The 20,870-nt window shown below is 38.6% G+C and overlaps 1 protein-coding gene across 1 annotated transcript in view; it reads right to left on the bottom strand.

Annotated features, from left to right (window-relative positions):
* mettl15 (methyltransferase 15, mitochondrial 12S rRNA N4-cytidine) overlaps positions 1-20,870 on the bottom strand; it is a 66,127-nt gene that overhangs the window by 42,923 nt on the left and 2,334 nt on the right. Inside the window, exon 3 of the mRNA XM_034110305.1 lies at positions 1,421-1,557. Within this exon, the coding sequence (XP_033966196.1) occupies positions 1,421-1,557 (137 nt within the window). The remainder of the gene's footprint in view (positions 1-1,420; positions 1,558-20,870) is intronic.

The following is a 20,870-nucleotide window of genomic DNA, read 5'->3' as shown; positions in this document are numbered from 1 at the left end:
TTGCTTTTCATGTATCAACTGTACCTCAAACTAAATCCGCCCAACAACAATCTATCTAGCTCCATCCATGACAAATGGTTACAGAAAATGTGAATGCGATTGCAAGAGCTAAACAAATCACTTTTAAATTGGTTTGAAATCAACAAAGTACAGTTAATTTTAAATAAAATTTGATTTCAGTCTGTGTGTGACAACATTGAACAGGTGTAAATCCAATGTTTGCCTGACATTAGAATAATGCTTAGTGCTTTTTCTGATTCGTAACATTTATTGTGGGCATAACTCCTGCCTAGCTTCAAGCGCAGGGAAGTCATAGCAACAACAGGAATGGTGAAGAGGAGAGAATAGGCTGACTGAGGCTCAACATGCAGGAGACAAATCCCATTTAAGGCATGGTTGAATATCATTCAGAGATCAGAGATTTAGTTTCATAAGCTAATGCTTTAAAAAAAACATTTGAGGTAAAATTATTCTTTCTGTACTGTTGAACTGGGTTCAGATTCACACCAGCATTCAACAGCTTGCAGTGAGGTTATACTTCCCTCAAGAAACAGCAGTACAGGCGAGAGAGAAAATCCTCTAACCCTGTTGTGAGGATGCACTGCGTAGGCTGCAAGGGTCTTTTACTCAGGCTTCCAATAATATTGGTTAATTGCTAGATTTCTCTAGCTTCTCTCAACTTGTATCACGAGTGGGCGTGGAAGAGTTTACAGCAGGGGTTTATTGCTGCTGACAGAATACAGTGTTCTCATTCTCTCTTTCTCTTAATTGTCATTCCCTGCTCACAGGCACATTTCTCTGGCAGAGTCCCTTGAGAGAGGTTTCCCCAGAATCTACGTAAAAGGATTCCTTCCCACGCCATGGTCTTAGGAACATCTCATTTTCATCCTCCCGCGCCTTGCTCATGCTCACACACACTCCCTCTCACACTGGCAACGTGTCCTCGTGTCTCCCTGTTCTCTCACTCTCGTGTTTTCTTTTTCTTTTTTTCTCTCTTGACACTTTTTAACTTCTCTGGGCTTCTCTATACTTCCCGCCCCCCCTCATATCTTATAGATCCTCCGTGGGAGGCAGCATCTCCTTCACACTGCAGGCGTGGGCCCTTACTCTGACAAATGACATGCCGGGCCCACCTGCTTTGCGTGGGGGGGAGAAAAGCTTTAAGTTAAGAAGGAGAAAAGGATTTGATTGGATGGTGAAACTCAGGGGCTGTATCTTGGCGAGCAGTATTTTATCGGGCTCAGGGAAAAAGTGAGAAATACAGACAGAACAGCAACATTTACATCATATAGTATGTTTTAAGAAATAATGAGCACAAACCAGACACTGTGATCAAAATGGTCAAGCTGTCAGCTGCGGCAATACACATCTATTGTACATTTGTCTCATTCTACATGATGTGCTTTAATAAATCACTTACCAGTATTCCTTGGCTAATTGCTGGGCCAGAGAAATGGCTGTAGGATCTCGGTCTAAGGCCAGGACTGTGACTTCAGGGACCACATTCAGAATTGCTTTGGTGTGGCCACCACCCCCAAATGTCATGTCTAGAACCACCTACAGGCGAGAAAGCAAGAAAACAACACATTCACACCAGGACTCTGTATGAACAATTAATCATCATCACCCTATCGTGACAATGTTGATTCTTTTTTTTCAGTGTTTAGTTTACAGTAGTGAATCTGACTTTCTCAAAAATCTAAAACAGATTTGTATTCATGATTCCTGATAAGCCTGTAAGTTTAAAGCAGACATCCCCAAAAATAGAGGAGTGATGCTCATTATTTAAGTATAAATTATGGCTGGACAATATGGCCAAAATGTTCTACTACAATATAGGTAATCTCATATCTTGATAATGATACAGTATATATATCATGATATAGCATGCTTTCTGGTCAAACATGTACATATTCTATATGAAATAACCATAATGTAAAGTACTACTTTGTAAATTAAATCTTTGATTCATAAAAAGCTATGAATATTTTTCCATTTCATTAAGAATTTAAGTGCAAAATGAACATAACAGTTTCAAGTAAAATGACACAAAAAAAAAAAAAAAATTCATAAATAGACTGTTACTTAATTGCCTTGATCTGAGTTGTGATATAAAGTGTGAAAATGTGGTGCGAGCTTGTTGAAACAGATAAACGTGACGTCAGCCTTTGTATGATGATTATTTAAATAGCTATAATTTCTCGCAGGCTCTGACACATGTCGACAGTTTACTTTGTTTTTTCGACGCAACAATCATTTGTGTCGGCCTACTAAACCATTATTAATATCCACTTGAGAAAACAAATCAGTGGGGAGTCTTTTCTTTCACATTATTCGCGACGACTTTTGGCCTAACTGTTCCTAAATATAAAAAAACCTTTATTTTTTCCTAAATTTTTTAACATGCTGCTCTGGTTGATTACAGAAAAGCAAACATTTAAAAGGACTCAATCACATAAAAAAAGTACTGTCTGGTTCTGGCACAACTGTCTGGTTCTGGCACAAGGTCCCTTCACTGTCAGTCTGGTGATTCTATCAACAAGTGCAAACTAAACTCTTGCAACAGATGCCCAGCAATTAATAATGCCTAACATGTAAATTAACTCTCTCTCTCTTCAACCAGCCCATTGTTTATTTAGCAATAATTCCACACTCTTTGTTTGCACTCTTTCTCCAAGACACAGCTCTTTGACACCATTGCAAAATTAATGCATCAACTATTGTTCCTGCAATGCTAATTTGTCCCTGTGTTGAGGCTTTTGCAGCATGTGTTTCTACATGTAGCTATAGTGATGAATAGCATTTATGCTACATCATAAATATGTGTATAGTTTTTACTGAAAACCATGAGAAATGAAAAAATTGCATTTCTTCCAAATGTGGCAATAAAGAATGAACAAATATGGTCAGTGTTTGATTCAAAAAGTTTAAATGTTTCAGAAACCTGTTAGTAATAAAAAAACATGAATTTCGAAGAAGAAGAAGAAGAAGAAGAAGAAGAAGAAGAAGAAGAAGAAGAAGAAGAAGAAGAAGAAGAAGAAGAAGAAGAAGAAGAAGAAGAAGAAGAAGAAGAAGAAGAAGAAGAAGAAGAAGAAGAAGAAGAAGAAGAAGAAGAAGAAGAAGAAGAAGAAGAAGAAGAAGAAGAAGAAGAAGAAGAAGAAGATGATTTTCTTTTGGTAAACATCTTTTTGAGGATAGCTATTATAACGATTTTGTTACTCCAAAAAATATTGAATTTATCCTAAAAATACCATTGGATATCTGAGGTAAGTTTAAAGCATTTGTTAAACAGATAATAAGAGGTAGGGAGTGGGCTTTAGAAAGGAGATGTCCAATACCTGCCAACCACTTTCCAGAGCAGCTTTGCTGTTAGTCAGGCAGTTGTAAACTCAGCCTTTCCATGGATCTACACAACAAACACGCAAACATCTCCTGTCCAGACATAATTATGTAATATATGTCTGCCTATCACTGACTGAACACTCTGAGATTGTTCAAAACAATTCTTTGCCTTACTTTTTATTTCTTAAATGCCTGCTATGTAATGTCAGCAAATGGTAAGGAACACATGTGAAAATGACAGAAAAGGAAATGCCAGCTATTTCCCACAAAAACATTAAACATGTCGATCGATAGTGACGTTGAAGGTGGGGTGTGTGCGTGCATGTGTGAGGGAAGAAGTGATCAATGGCGGTTCCCTCTCCTTTCCAGCGCACAGCAGCAGATGGGGAGGGGGTGTGGGCTAGTGGGATGAGTCACACGCATAATGAACTTGCCTGTTGTGCTATTCAATACAAAAAGGAAAGGAAAACACAAACACAAACAGCAAAGTTGGCTGGCGTTTATCGAAACAGTCGACACAAGCAACCAGGAGACAAACTGGTCCTCTACTGGAGTGTGCTGCACTTGTCAAAACAATATTTCTTTAAATCTTGGGAAAGCTTTGGCCAAAATAACAAAAGGTAAAGCCTGCTTGTTCCACTGGTGCAAACAAAAGGACAGACAACTCATGCTCAATATTCTTCGAGGCAAATGGTTGAAGATATAAATACTGTACTATGTATTCGTATTTGTATCACTGCTGCTGCTCTGAGCACAGACAATATCCATCTTTATGAGGTTTAATCCAAGTTTCCTCCCTTTTACTTACTCACACACATACTTTCACCAAACAAACCACGCTTTGAAATTAAGGAAAATGGAACATGTGATGTTTACAAGGTCATTTATAAGGTACATTGGAAATCTAGCTCCCTCACCCTGAGGGAGAACAAGCTTTTCAATGCTGTTGTGAAAACCTTCCCTCTTTCCTAAAAACCCTGCCACCTGATGGACAAACAACTTCTTGAAAAGAGTTGGTGATAATGGGTTTGGCATTTGCGATGATGATTGACACCAAACTTGGGAGTGAGTCATTCACATTGATATTTCATACAGAGGGGTGTCAGCGAGGCTCTCACCTCGACCAAGCCTGCATAGAGGAAGCAGCAGATTGAAATTGAGCCTGAACACAACATGGGTCATCTGAGTCCCTATGTGCAGCGATGCTACTTAAAGTAAAGTAATTAGTGTAGTCTGTGTGTTGTGCTGTGTTTGGGCTGTGTAATATCTGCCTTTCCCAGCAGAGGGAATAGGAGAGTTAGGAGTGGTCCGAGTGGTGCAGTCCGACAGTGAATCTGCAAGGTGCTCTAATGCAGGACACTTCAGCAGCCACCCCAAAGCATTCTTAATGAGAGCTTTACCCCCTTAAAGAAAAAATGAAAAAACATTATAGACTCCCATTTGGTATTTTAAATTAAAAACATGGGAAAGATCATCTTCTGTAAAAAAAGGTTTGACACACATTTGTGAAGTGGGAAAAGTATGATGTTTGATAATGAACATTTGCAAACGTAATACAGTTCGTACAACAGTAAATAATATCCTGGCCATGTGGAAAAAGAGGCCCCTTCTCAAGTCTTCTTATGGTTGAATTCATTAGGAAAAGGGGAAGAGGAACCTGAGAGAAGGCTGAGTACTCACCTAAATCCTACTTGTGACTCCCCAGCCCAGGTCAGTTACAGTGGGGGATCTAAAATGTCATTGAGGGGAGTTTTTACAGATCTTGTTACACTAACACACAGACCATTAGGGAGACAGATACACAGGTACAGGATCGCTTTTCTTGTCGCGTCCGTTGCCATGGCAAGAGTGGAGGTAACCGGTTTGCATTTCTTTCTCTGTCACACAAAGTTCATGGTGAGATACAAGTGCGCCCAATTTTGTGCTGCTTGGCTGCACGAGAACATGGTATGGATAGACGAGGTTATGATAACGGGGGGAAATGGTGGTTTAATCCACTGCAGAAAGTGAAGTGTGTCGTTGCCTTTGTGCACTTGACTCTGGACATAAATCTCACATTCAAAACGGCTGCTGTGCTCAAACTATATTAAGATTATAATACATTAATATTACTTTTGAAACCCCTTATGACAGCATCATAATATATGTTACTCTGCATCTTATCTCCACATGTTGTTTTTTAATTTTTCTAAGAAAGGGGCTTACATGTATTTTTCCTTCACCTACTTGTTTAAATGAATGTGATGCGAGTTGTATATATTAGACCAGCAAGTAGTGGGTGGAGGTGGGTGTGGGGGACAGACAGATGGCCAGTGAGAGCAGGCGAACTCCAAAGGCATGAAATCTTCCCGCAATTACGCTGTCAAGAGATTATGTTGGTGGTGACCAGTAATGTCTGAGATGAGGCCTTTTGCCTCCCCTACATAAACGTAAAGTCTACTAAACATACTCCCTGTGTGTCTGAGAGTAAGAAAGAGAGATTGAGTGATGAGTGAGTGAACAAGTTATACAGGGGTGCAGAAATGTTCACAAAACTCGTTGCCAGAGGGCTGCTTCCAAATGCCTCTCTGTATGTTAAGATAATCTCTCTTTTGTCAGAGGAATGATGCAGAGTTACGACAAATACTTTCATTCCTCATCTATTCAGTGCTGTTTGCACTCTTTTGGCACACGTTTAAATAAAAGGCACTTGAGGAGGTATTTGAGCTAGTCAAGACAAGACACATCTACACGCAGAAAGAAGAAAGCGTTAGCTTTTGCTTCTTAATACACTCATCTGAAGTTTGTAGGTCAAACGAAGAGTGAGAATCAGCAAACCCTATCGGAGGCACTTAGAAACTGCTTTAGAGTCCAATAGAACATTTATTAGAGACTTAAAAAGCTTATTTGTCCTATGCTGACTTTGTCATTTATAAAAGTATTTAATGGAATGTTGGTATATTTTAAGGTACAAGTGAGCTCAATGTCACCTTAATGTGTCAGAGTTCACATTAAAAGAAGTAAGTCATGATGTTAGTACACTTTAATACAGCCAACACTGCTCAGGATCATACGAACCGGAAGAAGGCATGATGCTTCACACAGGGTAACAATGTAAAAACCTATTGACATGTTCACATGCATAGCTGATAAGTTCACACTTAACTACAGTTGCAACTAATTAATCATTTAACGATTCATGCTCCCGAGATAATACCAGACCCAAAGGGATGTCTTCAAATGCTTATTTCGTTCTCCCTATTAAAAAAAAAAGTATTCCACTTAGAATGAAATGCCATTGTTTGAAGCAATCCAAGGAACTCCCAGTTGGGACCACCATTATTATTCTATTATCACAGTTTCATAATAATTATTTTTTTAATTGTCAGCATCAATCTCGGTAAACCTCATCATAAAGGCTGACATGATTGTGTGAAGAAAGCAACAGCAAGCTACAACTGTAAGTCAAGCCTCTTCCCCGGAGGAAAACACTTGACTGGGAAAGAGAGCGGAGTAAGGGCCATAAACCAACTCTGCCTCGAAATGTGTGTCAAATCCTGCACAGCCATATCCACACAGACAGTCAAATAGCACTGAGCAGCTTCTAATGGCAGCCATGGACACTGAAAGGGAAGAGTAATCCCCAACAACAACGTTTTGATGTCAATAACTTCTGTAAACAGTATCCTCCTAAATGTTGGACTTTCTCCACAATCTTACGAGAGAAACCCTAAAAGAAAACTCTGGGCTATTTTGAGTCTACTGGCCAGTGTTTTGACTTTTAACTAGAGACTTCCCTTTTTTGGATTGGCTGCAACAGGACATAGGCTATTGGTCTACAGAAGTGTGTGCTCTCAGGGTAGCACAAGGCAGAGGACATTCTGGAAAACTATCTAAACAATTTCAGGAAGCTGGCTAGTCTGTTTGTCACAGTGTCTGCCAACACCATATATAGCAAACTTCAGGCTGCTATGAATCATGTAGGCATGGTTAAGTGTCTTTATGTTCCTTTTGGTGTCACCATGATTTAAGCTCAGGAAAGAACAATAAGGGTTAATAAAGCAGACTGTTAACTGTGTTGTGAAGTAAATAAATATTGTTGATATAATATATGACATTACATCAGTAACATACTGTTTGGTTCTGCCTATACAGTTTTTTATTGGTTCTATAAAAAACACATCCCAAACACAGCTTGTGAAATAGTAAACTTAGAGGTAAGCCAGGACAATACACTGCCAGTATGTAAACCATAATGGCTCTAAAGCTAGTCCTTTGTTTGCAATTAATATAAATGAAGAGGAATAAGTAATCCACAATCAGTATTATGATGAGCAAGTGCAGAATACAAAAATATTGAAAAGTCACCTATATAAGCTCTGTACCTATCATACAGCACTCTGATGCTAATTATGGGCTATCCCACAGCTTGATTATATCAAAGCTAACATCTTTGTATTTACTGTAAGGGATCTTCTGATGCATAAGCAAATAGTGCATGCTTAGTCAGGGAGAAACTGAATATGCATGCACTGCATCATTATGGTGCTGATGTGCTGAGAAAAGAAAAAATAGGGGATGCAAATGTAAAAAAATAATAGATTGACCCACTTTTTCTTTAATTTAACAGTGGCATGTGCAGGGGCTCTGGTCATTGCGACTGTATCTGTCTGGAGGCTCCTAGTTGACAACCAGACTTCAGTCAATTGATCACTAAATGAACCTGAAAAACAATATGAGGATCAACTGCGGTAAAGGTTCAACATAACAAACTTTTGTTTCAGGTGGATCAGTTCTAACTGTTTGTTCTTATGTGTGCCACAATCTCTGTCCAGGGTGCTGATCCTGGGACAGTCAGGGATGGGCAGCTGTGAGAGGATATTTGTCATTGAGTCTCATGTAGAAACATTATTTTAACTTTCTCTTTCTGTGCAGAGATAAAATAAGAGAAGTCAACTGCAGATGCACAAAATGTCTTTAACTATTTACATCTGTTCTTACTCAGCTGGGCTAAACATGTTTACCATGTAGTAGAGGGGCGTGGCACATTGTTTGTATTTCGCAAAGGCAACGTCCCCTTCACATTACATTTGGGTAAGTGTTATGCTGTGTGTAAATATTCTGGCACATGCCCAAGAAATGTACTTTATAGTTCTACTTCACTCAGATTCCAATATTGTACTTTTTACTACTCTACATTCATTTGATACTTTTCGTTACTAGTAGTTACTTTACATATCTTGGTTATTGTTACAAAAGTATAATAATGGGCAGGTAAAACAAAATTTCCTTCTCCTTGCTCCTTTCCATCATCGGCTAAAAACGGTGTAAAGTGTACATGTTTTGTTTTATAATAATTGCCACGAGTGGAATAAACTAATAAATTAAAAGAATTAAATAATGTACACATTTACTTCTCATAGATTAAGCTGAAAAGCAAGATTAAAAGGTCATTCAAACTAGCTCCACTTTGATCAATGGTAATAAATGAAATGATATGTACATTATAAAATAATATTATCTACATTATGCTACCTATCAGCCATTTTGCTAAGGTACTTTTACTGTGCTTTGTATATATTTGGAAACTAATTTTACTAATGTAAACTAAGTTTAAAAAGTTTTCATTGTAAAATAAGTACTTAGTATTAAGTCCTCAAATGTCCCACAACAGAGAAATCACCTCACCTTTGCTGCATGTCAACAACAAGTTACACACAGACATCAACCTATGGCAAGCAACCAGTAGAGGTGAAATGTTTGTCATGTTGAGGGTGAACTCGTTGTAAAATCATACATTAGAGGTTTGGACTGCAGAAGCAGCTGAGTTACACTCAAATGACCTGCTGGTGTTACCAACTAAAATGTTAGTAGAATGAGTCCAGAATTTAGAGCACTGATTATGTATAACTTTAACTTAGGGTCACGGTCACTGAAGTAAGCTGTTGAGCAAGAAGCTCGAGTGTTGGGTGGTTATTTATTTTACTGGAGTGATTGCCTCTAAAACTATTGGACTTGATTGTGCAGCTTGATTGTAGCAAGAAGAGGGACATGAAGACAGGCCATCAAAAACACCGGTCACTCCCTAGCTGCTTCCTGCTTACATAATGTGTTGCTCAACTTTGGAGCGATCGTGCATCATAAAAATCTGAACTGAGTCAGCGACGGTGACAACAACCTTGTCAATGTTGAGCTTACAGACTACCCACGCTCAGTATCCCAAAACACCAAAACAAGCACCGTACTAGTCCTGGATAACTTTGAAAAGTAAAGCCTTTTTGCTTTTCTACGATAACACAAGGTGTTAGCTTTCTGGAGCCTTTACTTTTGGATGCATGGTTTTAAAGTGTATATATTTAAAACTCCATGTTCAGCTGCTGATATATTATGAAGATTGTTTTAACATTGTAATACAGTATGTAACCCCCCTCACTTTCTCATATAACACCCTAACCCTCCTCAAATGTCCTTACTTTTACTTCTTTTTCTTTATATACCTTTTTCTAACCGACACTTTTAGATAATTCATGCCAGCTCAGCCTTTGCTCTATGGTTATATTTGTTTTATTTTTCATGAAAACCTGACTGCGAAAAGGGAAACCCCGGTCCCTGTCCTCCTCTACATAAAGCTCATAAAGCCCATGTCAAGCATCCGCCCACTTCAAAGAGTCCTGAGATTGGCTCTTACACCACGGTGGTGTTGAGGAGATCCCTGGAGAAACAGGGATAGCAGGCACTTGTATCTTCTCTGAAACTATGAGCCAATAACTCAATATTTACTGTACGTGGGCAATCCAAGGCAACGATTAGTCTTTCTGCTGCTTTATAGGCTGCTGGCATTCTGAAAAAGTAATCTGAAAGTAATTGCATTTAAAAAATAATGACTTCACCTAGCTTCTCAGAACATATTAACACTTTTTTCTGTTAAATTTAAAACGTAGTTTGATGTGCATTCAATAGCAACTTCAAAATCTATTCTGGAGCATTATAAAATGTGTCTACGTGTGATTAAGTTGAATTTGTGGCCGCTGCATGACCCAAACATCCTAAATGCGGAAGATGATCATCTGCACAGCAAGGTAATCACATCATCATGCAATAATCGATGTGTCAAAATGTGAATTTAGCATTTATATTTGATTTGTAAGTTCTAACACTTTATGAATAAAGTGATTTAACAGGGCATGGAAAAGCATTGTTGGGATCTGATTTGGAGGCAATGAGTGACAGATGAGAAAGAACTGATTGGACACAGAAATAAATGGAAAGGGAGGGACCTCTACTCTGTGCATGAGTCATCACTCTCCACCCCCACCCCCCAGCCAAACGGTCTGTTTGTGTCTTGCAGGTTGGAGATTTACTGAGCCACATTTCTTCTTCTTCATTTTCATATCAAACTGAATGCAGACTTAAACAAGCACTTTTTTTTTAGCAACATCATGAGTCCAATTTGCAGGTGCATTATGGTGACTGTTAAGAATACATCCTAAATATATCAGTAGTTTTGTGTGTTTGACCATAACAATGTCCGTGGTTCATGTTAATGTGCATTATAACACTTTCATAAATCACAAGGGTGCTGAGTGTGCTAAAATATAGATGCCATTATTATTATTATTGGGAGGCGCAGTGGTCTGTGCGTTTGATCATCAGATCAAGGGGGCGTTGGGGAACTCCTGTTCGAAACCCGCTCCCGCCCCACTGCGTCAGGCCGTTGTGTCCTTGGGCAAGACACTTCACCCGCATTTTCTCCTGTGGGTATTGTCCACAGTACATGAGCATTACATGTATGTAATGTGTATTTGTAAAGCGCTTTGAGAGTCATTGATAAAGCGCTATAATAAATATAAGGATTATTATTATTATTATTATTATGCATTTTCAACATACATCAGCATAACTGGCTTAAACTACAGCATATGGATTTCAAACCTAAAACTGTATGAAAAGATTCAACTACCAAATCCACATACCAAATAACTCTGTTGACTAAGCATTGTGGCTCTCGGATACACATCCTTAGATCAGCACAGACTACAGACTCCCTTCAGTGCTCTGTAGTTCATGATAATCAAATTAATGTTTCCCACCCTCCAGCATGTTAGTTTGGGGTAGAAAACAGGGGCAACGGGGTGACGCTGTGTGAAAGCCTCCTTTGATTAGTGTAGTTAAATCACTATTGTCACAACTGTGCTGGTATTTAAATATCTGAGAGGACTATATTTCTGCATTTTTATTTAAAAGAATCTGACATTATTATTCCCTTTGGCAAACTGATTGATGCAATATCAAAGTCCTCTACTCAAATACATTCACTATGCATGAAGACAAATGTGTAATTTAACACTAGATGGCTGTTTGGTTTTTCTGTGAGTTCACCTTCAACCAACACGAGTACAGAACAATAAAATGATGTGTAATCAAAACAGTTTTTAATTCCAATCCTGGTCCAGTATTCAACTTAACATAAAGCATAAACGTGATGTGGAAACATGAATCCTACTGTGCATAAACACTGAGAATTTACTTTTCAGTGGAGTAGGTGACCTCTTGTGTTCCAGCACTTCAATGACTGAAACAAAAACAAATATTTACATATTTAAACATTTTGGATTTTTCAACGAGGGAAAAGGAGTAGATATCATTCAAAAAAAGTTTTAAAAAGTAATTCAACTTAAATTCTTAACAGACACAAAACTATATTCAATTTAATCGATGGTCATTACTGAGACATATTTTACATCTCAAGAGGGGAGCTATAAAAAGACCATTATGATACCACAAGAAAAAATGTGCTTGATGGTGGTTCAAGGTTCAAGGTTCAAGGTTCAAGATTCAAGGCTTTTATTGGTCATACGAACATGGCTACAGTGTAAGTGTAAGTGCAAGTAAATAGTAAATACAAAAAGAAAAATGGTAAAAAAAAGTGTAGTGTGGCCAGGATGCTGTTCAACAAAACAAGGGGTGGGCAGGAAAGCACTGGTGTCTAACAGACAACACACATGGTCAGTGGGGGAGTCTTGATGTGCGTTTATCATGGATGGATGCTTGCTGGGATACACCACTGTCCCATTTAACTATTAGATGCACATCAACAATTCAGAAAAAGACCATCAAATTTGCTCTCAGGATATTCACATCCCTGCTAGTGACTCCTTACCCTGTCTGTTTGAAACCATGTGTAACCCCATAGACACAACTTGAGTAGATCCATGTTCATTTATTGTACAAATGTTTTTAGAAGCATTCCATTAATGAGTTTAAGCAACAAATAATTACTTGGTGAACATTATAAATAGATTTTTACCATGCCCAAAAAACATTTGGTCTATTAAAGTTTAGGCAACAACTACTTAAATGGTTTTAGAGGTTAGAGAATGATATTTCACCAAAAAACGTTTGAGTCTGGCACAGTGAGTCATGGTAAACCCTGCTCTCATCTCTCAAAGGAAATGCTGTATATTGCCACTCCTTCCTCAGACATTTTGCTGTCCTGTACGTCACACTACCTCCAGCACTTAATGTAAACATAGACCATTTTAAACCATTCAACTACCAATGCTGTGTTTTCTTTTTAAGAGGCGTGTCTCAACTTAAAATCGAAACGTTTTGTTTTCAATATCATTGTCTGACTACATGCTGTTATGTTGACATGCTTACAAATGTGTCCTTGTTAAATATAAGTTCCAGCGGGAAGCATATGCTACAAATTGTGACAGAAGTGCCAAAAGGCTATTTCTTTGTTTTAACAGGAAACAAGAATTAAGGTCAAATATGATGCAGTGGATCTATTCAAAATGATTACATGCTTCATTGCTCTTCTTCACTGCTCTGAAAAATTCCTCTTCAGCGTGACACTACTGTCAATACAGTGTGCCGAGGAAACAATGCAAACTATATAAAGCCCTAAAGAAAGCAGAAGTGAAAATGAAAAGAGATGGCAGAATCATCTAACTATGTTCACAAAATGTAAAGAAGCATCAGGAAGGATGGCTTCCTCTCCTGAAGGTGAATTTCATGGTACTAAAGGAAGACAAAAGAAGAACAGGGCCAAGTCCATTAGGGAGTGCAAAGAGGAGCCGAGCTAAATGAAGGCTTCGTGGTGGAAGGCATGGTAATAGGGAAAAGACTTCTAGAGGCATTTAAGTAAGAAGATGCTTCCAGTAGTTGGAAGACTGGGTTGACAAAACAATATGAAATGAAAGGAAGTAGGGAATGGGGTGGGGGCAGTGGAGGTGGCTTGGGGGAGGGGTTGGACTCTGAGGGAAGCTTCATAGTAGAGCAGTGGTAATGTAATGGCTGCAGAGTGCGTCCCATTTCAATGTGGTGAACACTAAACAGACAAGAGATAATGTTAGCATACCAGACCATCTTATATGTTCTTTACTCTTGTTTCAGTATCAATGCCATTAACCCATTAACATTTCTACAACGCTCATCATAGATGTCTATTGAGAGACCTACAAACAGGCTAACGTTTTACTGTACAACAGTTGACAAATTGTCTCACAGTCAATACAGTCCTATTGTCCATTGCTGAGCTGGCACTGAAGTGTAGTTTGTAAGGATGGAAATGAGCAAAGGTCAGTTTGAGTTTTCACTTAGACATATGATCATCAGGCCCCAACCTCTAAAACCCTGACATCAGTCTTTTAGCCTTCAGGGTGTAGTGGTCAGTCTCAGGAGCTTGAGGTTGCCTGGAGGGTACAGAAGCTTGTGTGATAGGTCTGCTTCTCAGCAGGATGCTGCTGATACAGCGAGTCTAAGATTTACTACATTGAGCACTGCTTCCAGACTGAATATATTTCCTTTAGGTACTCATCAGCAAGAGGTGAAGGTACTGTGAGCCAAAGCACATCTGGCCTATAAAGCACACTGTACAAGGGTGGTATCTTGCCAAAATAATTGACAAGCCTCAGGGTACTTAATGTTAGAAATGATACAATGGTCCTCAAAGGCCTTTCCTCAAATTATTGAGGAGAAAAAATGTTTGACCATTATTGTTTTCATGAAAGAACCAAATTATTTTTAAGCACGTTTTCTGCTGTTATAGCTTATATAAAACCAGCATGCCCAAAAAGGGACACTTGTTACAATGTGAAGTTAAACATGGTGTGGGAACAGAGAGAAGGAAGCGAGGAAAATCTCTGCTACTGGTTTAGGTCAGTAGTGTCATGTCGTGTCGAGCGGACATGCTCTTCCCTACCAAATTAGTCAGGAAACAGAGAAGGCAAGGAGAGGGTGCACTCCAGCTGAGAACAACAGCACTTCATCTGGATGCTGCTGGGAATATAGATAATGTTGGTTACACAGTTAAGGTCACTGCGACTGACTTTTATCAAAAATGAGCAACAGCACTTTAATAAAGATCATTAGGATGCAGGAACACATGCTGAGAAAGGGCAGTAAGAGAAATCACACCTGTTTTAAATTACTTTAGTTTAAATCGGACACAAGACCCAGGTTAAAAAATACTTTTTTACAACTGGAAATTCCACGGAATAATCTTCACCTCTGTCTTGACAAAAAGGGTAGAGTAGAATTACCCCGTTTGCATGTAACTTTTAAGCTACGACTGACCGACACAGAACCTTTCAGAATGACATTGCATTGCGTTGTGTCAAAAGTTGAGCGAGGGCCCCATTTTTACCACATGTGCAAGCTGACATTTACAACATGAAATCATTTCCTCCTGCTAATTTTGACCTCTTTCAATCGTGAAAACAACTGCCATACTTGCAGCTCATGAGCAGGTGAGAGCCCTGCAGGACTCGCAAATGTGTCTGCAATTTGAGAGAAACAATCTTTTCTGAAACGCGGCGCGGCCACCATTTGCGACCTGAGTGTGAGCGGTGCTCTCAAATCGTTTTTTGTGAAATGGGCCAACCCTTTGATGACATTGCACAAAAAGCAAGTGTGTGTTGGCTGATGTTTGCCGATCAGGACGCTTTCATCAACATCACTGCTTACACGCGCATCATCACACATTTCTCATGTTTATAATATTGCAGCCTGGTTGTGGCGCTTATAAGTGAGGCTGGGCGTCGCAGGAGAACGCCTGTTAAAACTCAATTTCATGCAAGAGAGGAAGCATGTCTGACAAACATTTGACTGCAGCACTATTCTTTCTTTCAGTTTTACAAAAAGAACACCAAAATCCATCTTTTAAATAGTCAAATAAATACAAGTACAACCATTCATTAAAACAAGAATCATCCAGAAAAATAAGAAGTAACAAAACAACCTAAATGTATCTAAACAGTAAGTGTAATAATGAGACTAAGTGTGAATTTGTTGTTGTGTCATTATTCTGAACAATTTTAATAGAAAGACCACTGAGATAATGCAGTTGGACCTCACACAGACACCAGTTGAAGATGTGTTGCAGGAATGAGTCATCTAAATCCAGCTGTCCACAGGGCATGTATCTAATTAGCATACCCACACTCACACACAGGGAACAAATGTAAATATTGCAATAAAATCTGCTGTAATAGTTTAAATTCAGCGTCAAGGATCGGTTCCAGTTCAATTTTATTAAGTTTAGCAATATGTGTTTTACAATACAGTTTTACAATTTCAATAATTGTTATTAAAGCTATATGCAAATAAAACTCTCAGTAATTGATGTTGTCACAGCAATCTCTACTCCTGTACCATGCCATGTAATGTAATGTTCATGATTTACATCACACACACACAGATACACACATGCGTCACACACACAAACATCTAAATGTTGCGCAACTTTTGGGAAATAATTACATTTTAGGGGATCTAAGCTTTTGTTGACAATTTATTTGTAATTGTGTGTGATTAACAGATTTGTAAGCAATGTAGTCAATCAGAAAGAAGGGTTTATTGCCAGGTAGGTTCACACGTACGAGGAATTTGACTAGGTGTCTTGGTGCAGAAATTCAAATAAAAAAAAAAAATCTAAAAAAGTACACAGATAGCAAACTATATTAAGAACACTAATAAAAATATAGTAAGATAAAATAAAGCAGTAATTTACATTTAAATAGAATGCAATAAATTATAGAAACTTGAAAGGTGAGCAAATATAATTTGGATGGAGAGAGCCTTACTTGAGCATTACTATAATAGACATCATCTTTTCAGGTAGGGTTAGGTAAACGTTTTTGTTTGAGTTAAGTTTAAAGTTTACTTTTGTTTGAACAGAAGCTGAAGCATTTGTAAGACGGGAGGGCTAGAACAGCTCTACAGGACCGTGTGGTGGGTTGTCTGCTCAGCAAGGCAGAACGGTTTGGCGCTCTGTAGACTGAGGCACCCCATTTGGCTAATGAAGTCCCAGACTGTCTTCACACCGCACCCCCACCCTGATCCACTATGAAATGTTCTACTCATGAAAGTAATGAGGCAGGGAGGGAGAAAGACTCTTCTGGCCACTGATAACCTCAGACTAAACTTGCAACCTTACGAGACAAGGGCCTAATATCTGGCCGTCAATCAGCCCCAGCATCCCTGGCTGGAGTGTTTAATTACAAGGATCAATTATTTACCAGCCTCCTCTTTCACTACTCAGTGCTCCCAAAAAGGAGTGTAAAGAAAAAAAAGAATAAAAAGACACGACACAGACCCAGAAGAGGTTGTGGTGGCAAATTTGGTACAGAGAAAAATTCAAAAATATATATTTCAGATAATACAGATTTTTGTTGAGGTTTTGCACCATAAACAGCTAATGAGTCTGTCTGGACTGTTACCCTTTTTTGACTACAGACAGCTTAAATGTGTATTCAGATAAAACACAATGCCATTCTCAAGCATGTGTGACCTATACATTTTAAATCTAAATGTAAATAATACAAATACAAAACCAATCGTAGTTACAATTCAAAAATAAACACAGACATTTCAATAATATTAACTGTTTTATGTATAAAATGCATATGTTAATTTACAACGCCAACACAGCATTGAGGTCTGACAAGACACTGACTGACAAACTGTTTAAAATTATTTTGTAGAAAATAAAACTTAATACAACTTAATTTGTAAAGTGCCATTCTCACACTTATACAGTACTACAAAATAAAGTACACAAACTACTATAACTCCATGCACTTCATATTTACTTCTAAAGCCATTCTTTGACTTCAGCTGCACGGCCCCAACAGCAACTGCAAGGCTTTTAACTAATTTGAAGAGACAAGATCCTATTACCTATTTGCTTGTACTTACAACAGCACTTCACCTGGCTGTTGCTGGGAATATAAATTTGAATACACAAAGTATTAGAAGATTAACTAATAAGAAGATGTTGCTGCCCATGTACTGACTATCAGAAATAGAGTAAATAACTCAAATATTTAAATTCCCTTCAATTGCTGCCTATTGTTTCACAATAGAGATGTTATAAATTGTATGTTAAGTTTCTAAATAGTCTTGCACAAAAGTACACGGTGCTCTGTGTACTGTACACCCACCTCAGCTGGCCCAAAGTTCAGCTGTAAGACTTCAAACTAATTTAAAGAGACAAGATCACATTAACCTATTATATTCCCCTCTTTATAAGCTGGTACACTCAGTACCCACAGTACTCAGTTAGCACTCTGATAGGGGCCACATTTGAAGATATGCTGGATTAATTTGCATCAAACATTGATGCAGTTTTCCTTGAACATCCATAATCTATGCATTCCACACAAAAAAACACATTTAATGTACAAATGTGGACTGCTTTTCATGTCACACATCTGCACATTAGATTTCTTTTTGTTCCATCTTGCATCTAACAAAGAAAATAGGCAACATTGAGAAGAAGCAGCTGGTGGAGTGTTGTGTGGTCATCTATCCACGGAACAGAGTGCCTCTTCATGAGTCCGGATTACAGCCAGCCAAATAACCCAAATAACAGTGGAAGTGAAAAATGCAGCACTAAACTCAGTCTGCTGTGGTGCACGGCCTTAACAAGCTACAATACCTGTGATTTGTGGTTTGCCTGTTTTGCTGTATTACTGTGCTCGATACCTATTGTCATCACAAGTCCCTGGTTTATGCTATTTAAGGTTTGCAAGCTCCACATCAGCGACCACCTGCTTTCTACATAAGCTGGCATTAATGTTTCCGTTACTTTCAGGATAACCTCACACTCCAAAATGATAGTACTTTGGTAGAATAGATATAAATACATTGTGAACCAGAATTACATTTTATAGATCATTTCATCCTTAACATTTAACAATGGGTTAGAAGGAAACCTATATGACTGTTATCAGGATGAATGTAACATTTCAGCCAAATAATTATATGAATGCTGAATAGTTCAACGGGAATTATGAACATTCATTCAACATTAAGACTAACATATCTTCAAGCCTATGTCTGTAAGAAATAATACATCTCCTGCCAATGTATCATCAAAATAAACAGTTAAACCAATAGTTTTTATTTGCTTTATCAGGCTGTTAATGTGTTGATTGTTGAAAGCCTCTGATATTGATCCAAAAAAGTAGATTTAACACTTTGGCCTCATTAATTCCACAAGGGGGAGTGTGCTGAGACTGAAATGTAAGAGTAGGCGGCTGGTTTCTCCTTCTACAGCAGCAGCAGGGTTTTTCCCCTGGACTCTCAGCTGATGGCTCATTAATCTGTTCTAGAGGAGGTCCCCTACGCAAGCAGCCTGCGCCAGTGGAGGACTCCTCGTGCTTTATTTAAAAATATATAAGGTTTTTTAAACATTATAATAAAGAAAATCTAAACCTGAAATACATGTTGATATTAGTGTTGCCTCACAGCAGTAGCCATGTTTAAAGCCTCTCTTTAAACTCTATCATTATAAAATGGCTCACTGTAGTTCAAAAGGGTTGCAGGTTCTACCAGTTTCATGGAGCATCCGGCAGACAGAGATGTCATCAGGATACATCTGAAAGTTACATGAATATCTGTATTCATTTCCTTGGCAATCAACCAAAATGTTGTTGAGATATTTCAGTCTGGACATAAGTGAAGGAGCAAGTGTCTGACATTATCATCCCCTGGGCCATGTAATCAAAATGTTATCCTGTTCCAGTTTACATTTCATACAGAAATATATCAAAATAATAAAGAAAGCTGTTTTATAGCCATTGCATGGGACATATAAATCCGTCAGTGGTGACCTATGTATTTACGTGAATGTTTGCTTCCAGTAAAGACATATGGAACACTATCATTACAGATCCATTAAGCACAATGGTTATTTGCAAATTAGCTACCTTACACATTGTGCATCCTTTGTGGGAGGCAGCAGGGCATGGAAAGGCTCCATTTACAGAATTTGGTAAAACTACAGTATTTGCTCTGACACTCATCGTCACTCAAGTACTCCATTCCTACTCTGCTTCAGCTGACCAGAGCAATTACAGTTTGGTGATTATTTTACAATAGCCATAGAGATTATAACTCACCCTAGCCTCTGTGATTTTAGCGGGCATTTGTCTGATATCAGATATTCCTCCTCACAGCAATTGATCTGCTAATGACACCATCACTCAGCCACCACACATTTTACTGCTTAAAGACAGCACTGACAGGGAGTCAACATTCTGAATTTTGATTGCCTGACTGAGGCTGCCAGAGCATGTGGCTGTCTCTGCCTAGTCAGAACCAGGGAAACAGCATATTACATGTGTCATCATTTTAATGAATAAATTAACAGACATCTGCAGTGAAGCAGCATTTAAAACATGACTTGTGGATGTAACCATCCAACATTTCCACAGAGCGTCACATTTAGTGAGGTGCACAGCATGTACTGTAAAAAAAATTAAAATCTATCTAACTGTTTTTAATAGCATCTGATTGGCAAGCTGTCTTGGGACAGTTGGCAAATGGGCAGGCAGCGGAGGAGTTTAGAGGTGCTAAAGTTCAGGCAGGAGCGACGCAGCACCCTGTGTCCTGCCAACAGCCTACAGTGGCGCAAATCCTGACTAAGTTGTGACCCATGGCCCCCACCTGTCTTGACCATGCATTATATAGGGAGGCATCACTTCCCCTCCTATGCTGCCTACCACGCCAGAAGGCTTTTGACTCATGCCCATCTGTCCTGGTAGTACATAGGTGAGAGCCAAGCTGTCAGCACCCTGTCCAATGCATGTGTGCCTTCATGGGTTGTTATATAGATTGTGAACAGAAAGTAATTATCTTGGTAATCAGAATTATTATCAAGAAATGGGTTGTTTTACAATTGTTATTTTCACATTACAATGGGATACTACTGAGGTGTGAAGGTGCACACATTTGGAAACCTATATCATTACACTCTGATTTCTTTATCCAATTAAGAAATAAAAGAATGCATTTACTAAATTAACTAGACTCTAGTTGGTAATGGTGTTGTATGAAAATATATGGACGAGTGTCCTGACAGACATAAGAGGGACATACTCTAAGAAACACCACACAGTAAGAGTTTGCATGCTATGCCATTACCACAGCAACCGAGTCAGACCAGAAAGCAATGCCTGAAAATACAAATACGACCTAATTACTTACTAATATCAGTGAGGGAAGTCTGTCCTCGAGATTCAGATATCAGATTTGCACAA

Source organism: Pseudochaenichthys georgianus, chromosome 3, assembly GCF_902827115.2.
Source record: "Pseudochaenichthys georgianus chromosome 3, fPseGeo1.2, whole genome shotgun sequence".
NCBI classification, from domain to species: domain Eukaryota; kingdom Metazoa; phylum Chordata; class Actinopteri; order Perciformes; family Channichthyidae; genus Pseudochaenichthys; species Pseudochaenichthys georgianus.
The sequence above is the reverse complement of the archived record's forward strand: the minus strand, read 5'-3'. Positions and strand labels throughout refer to the sequence as shown.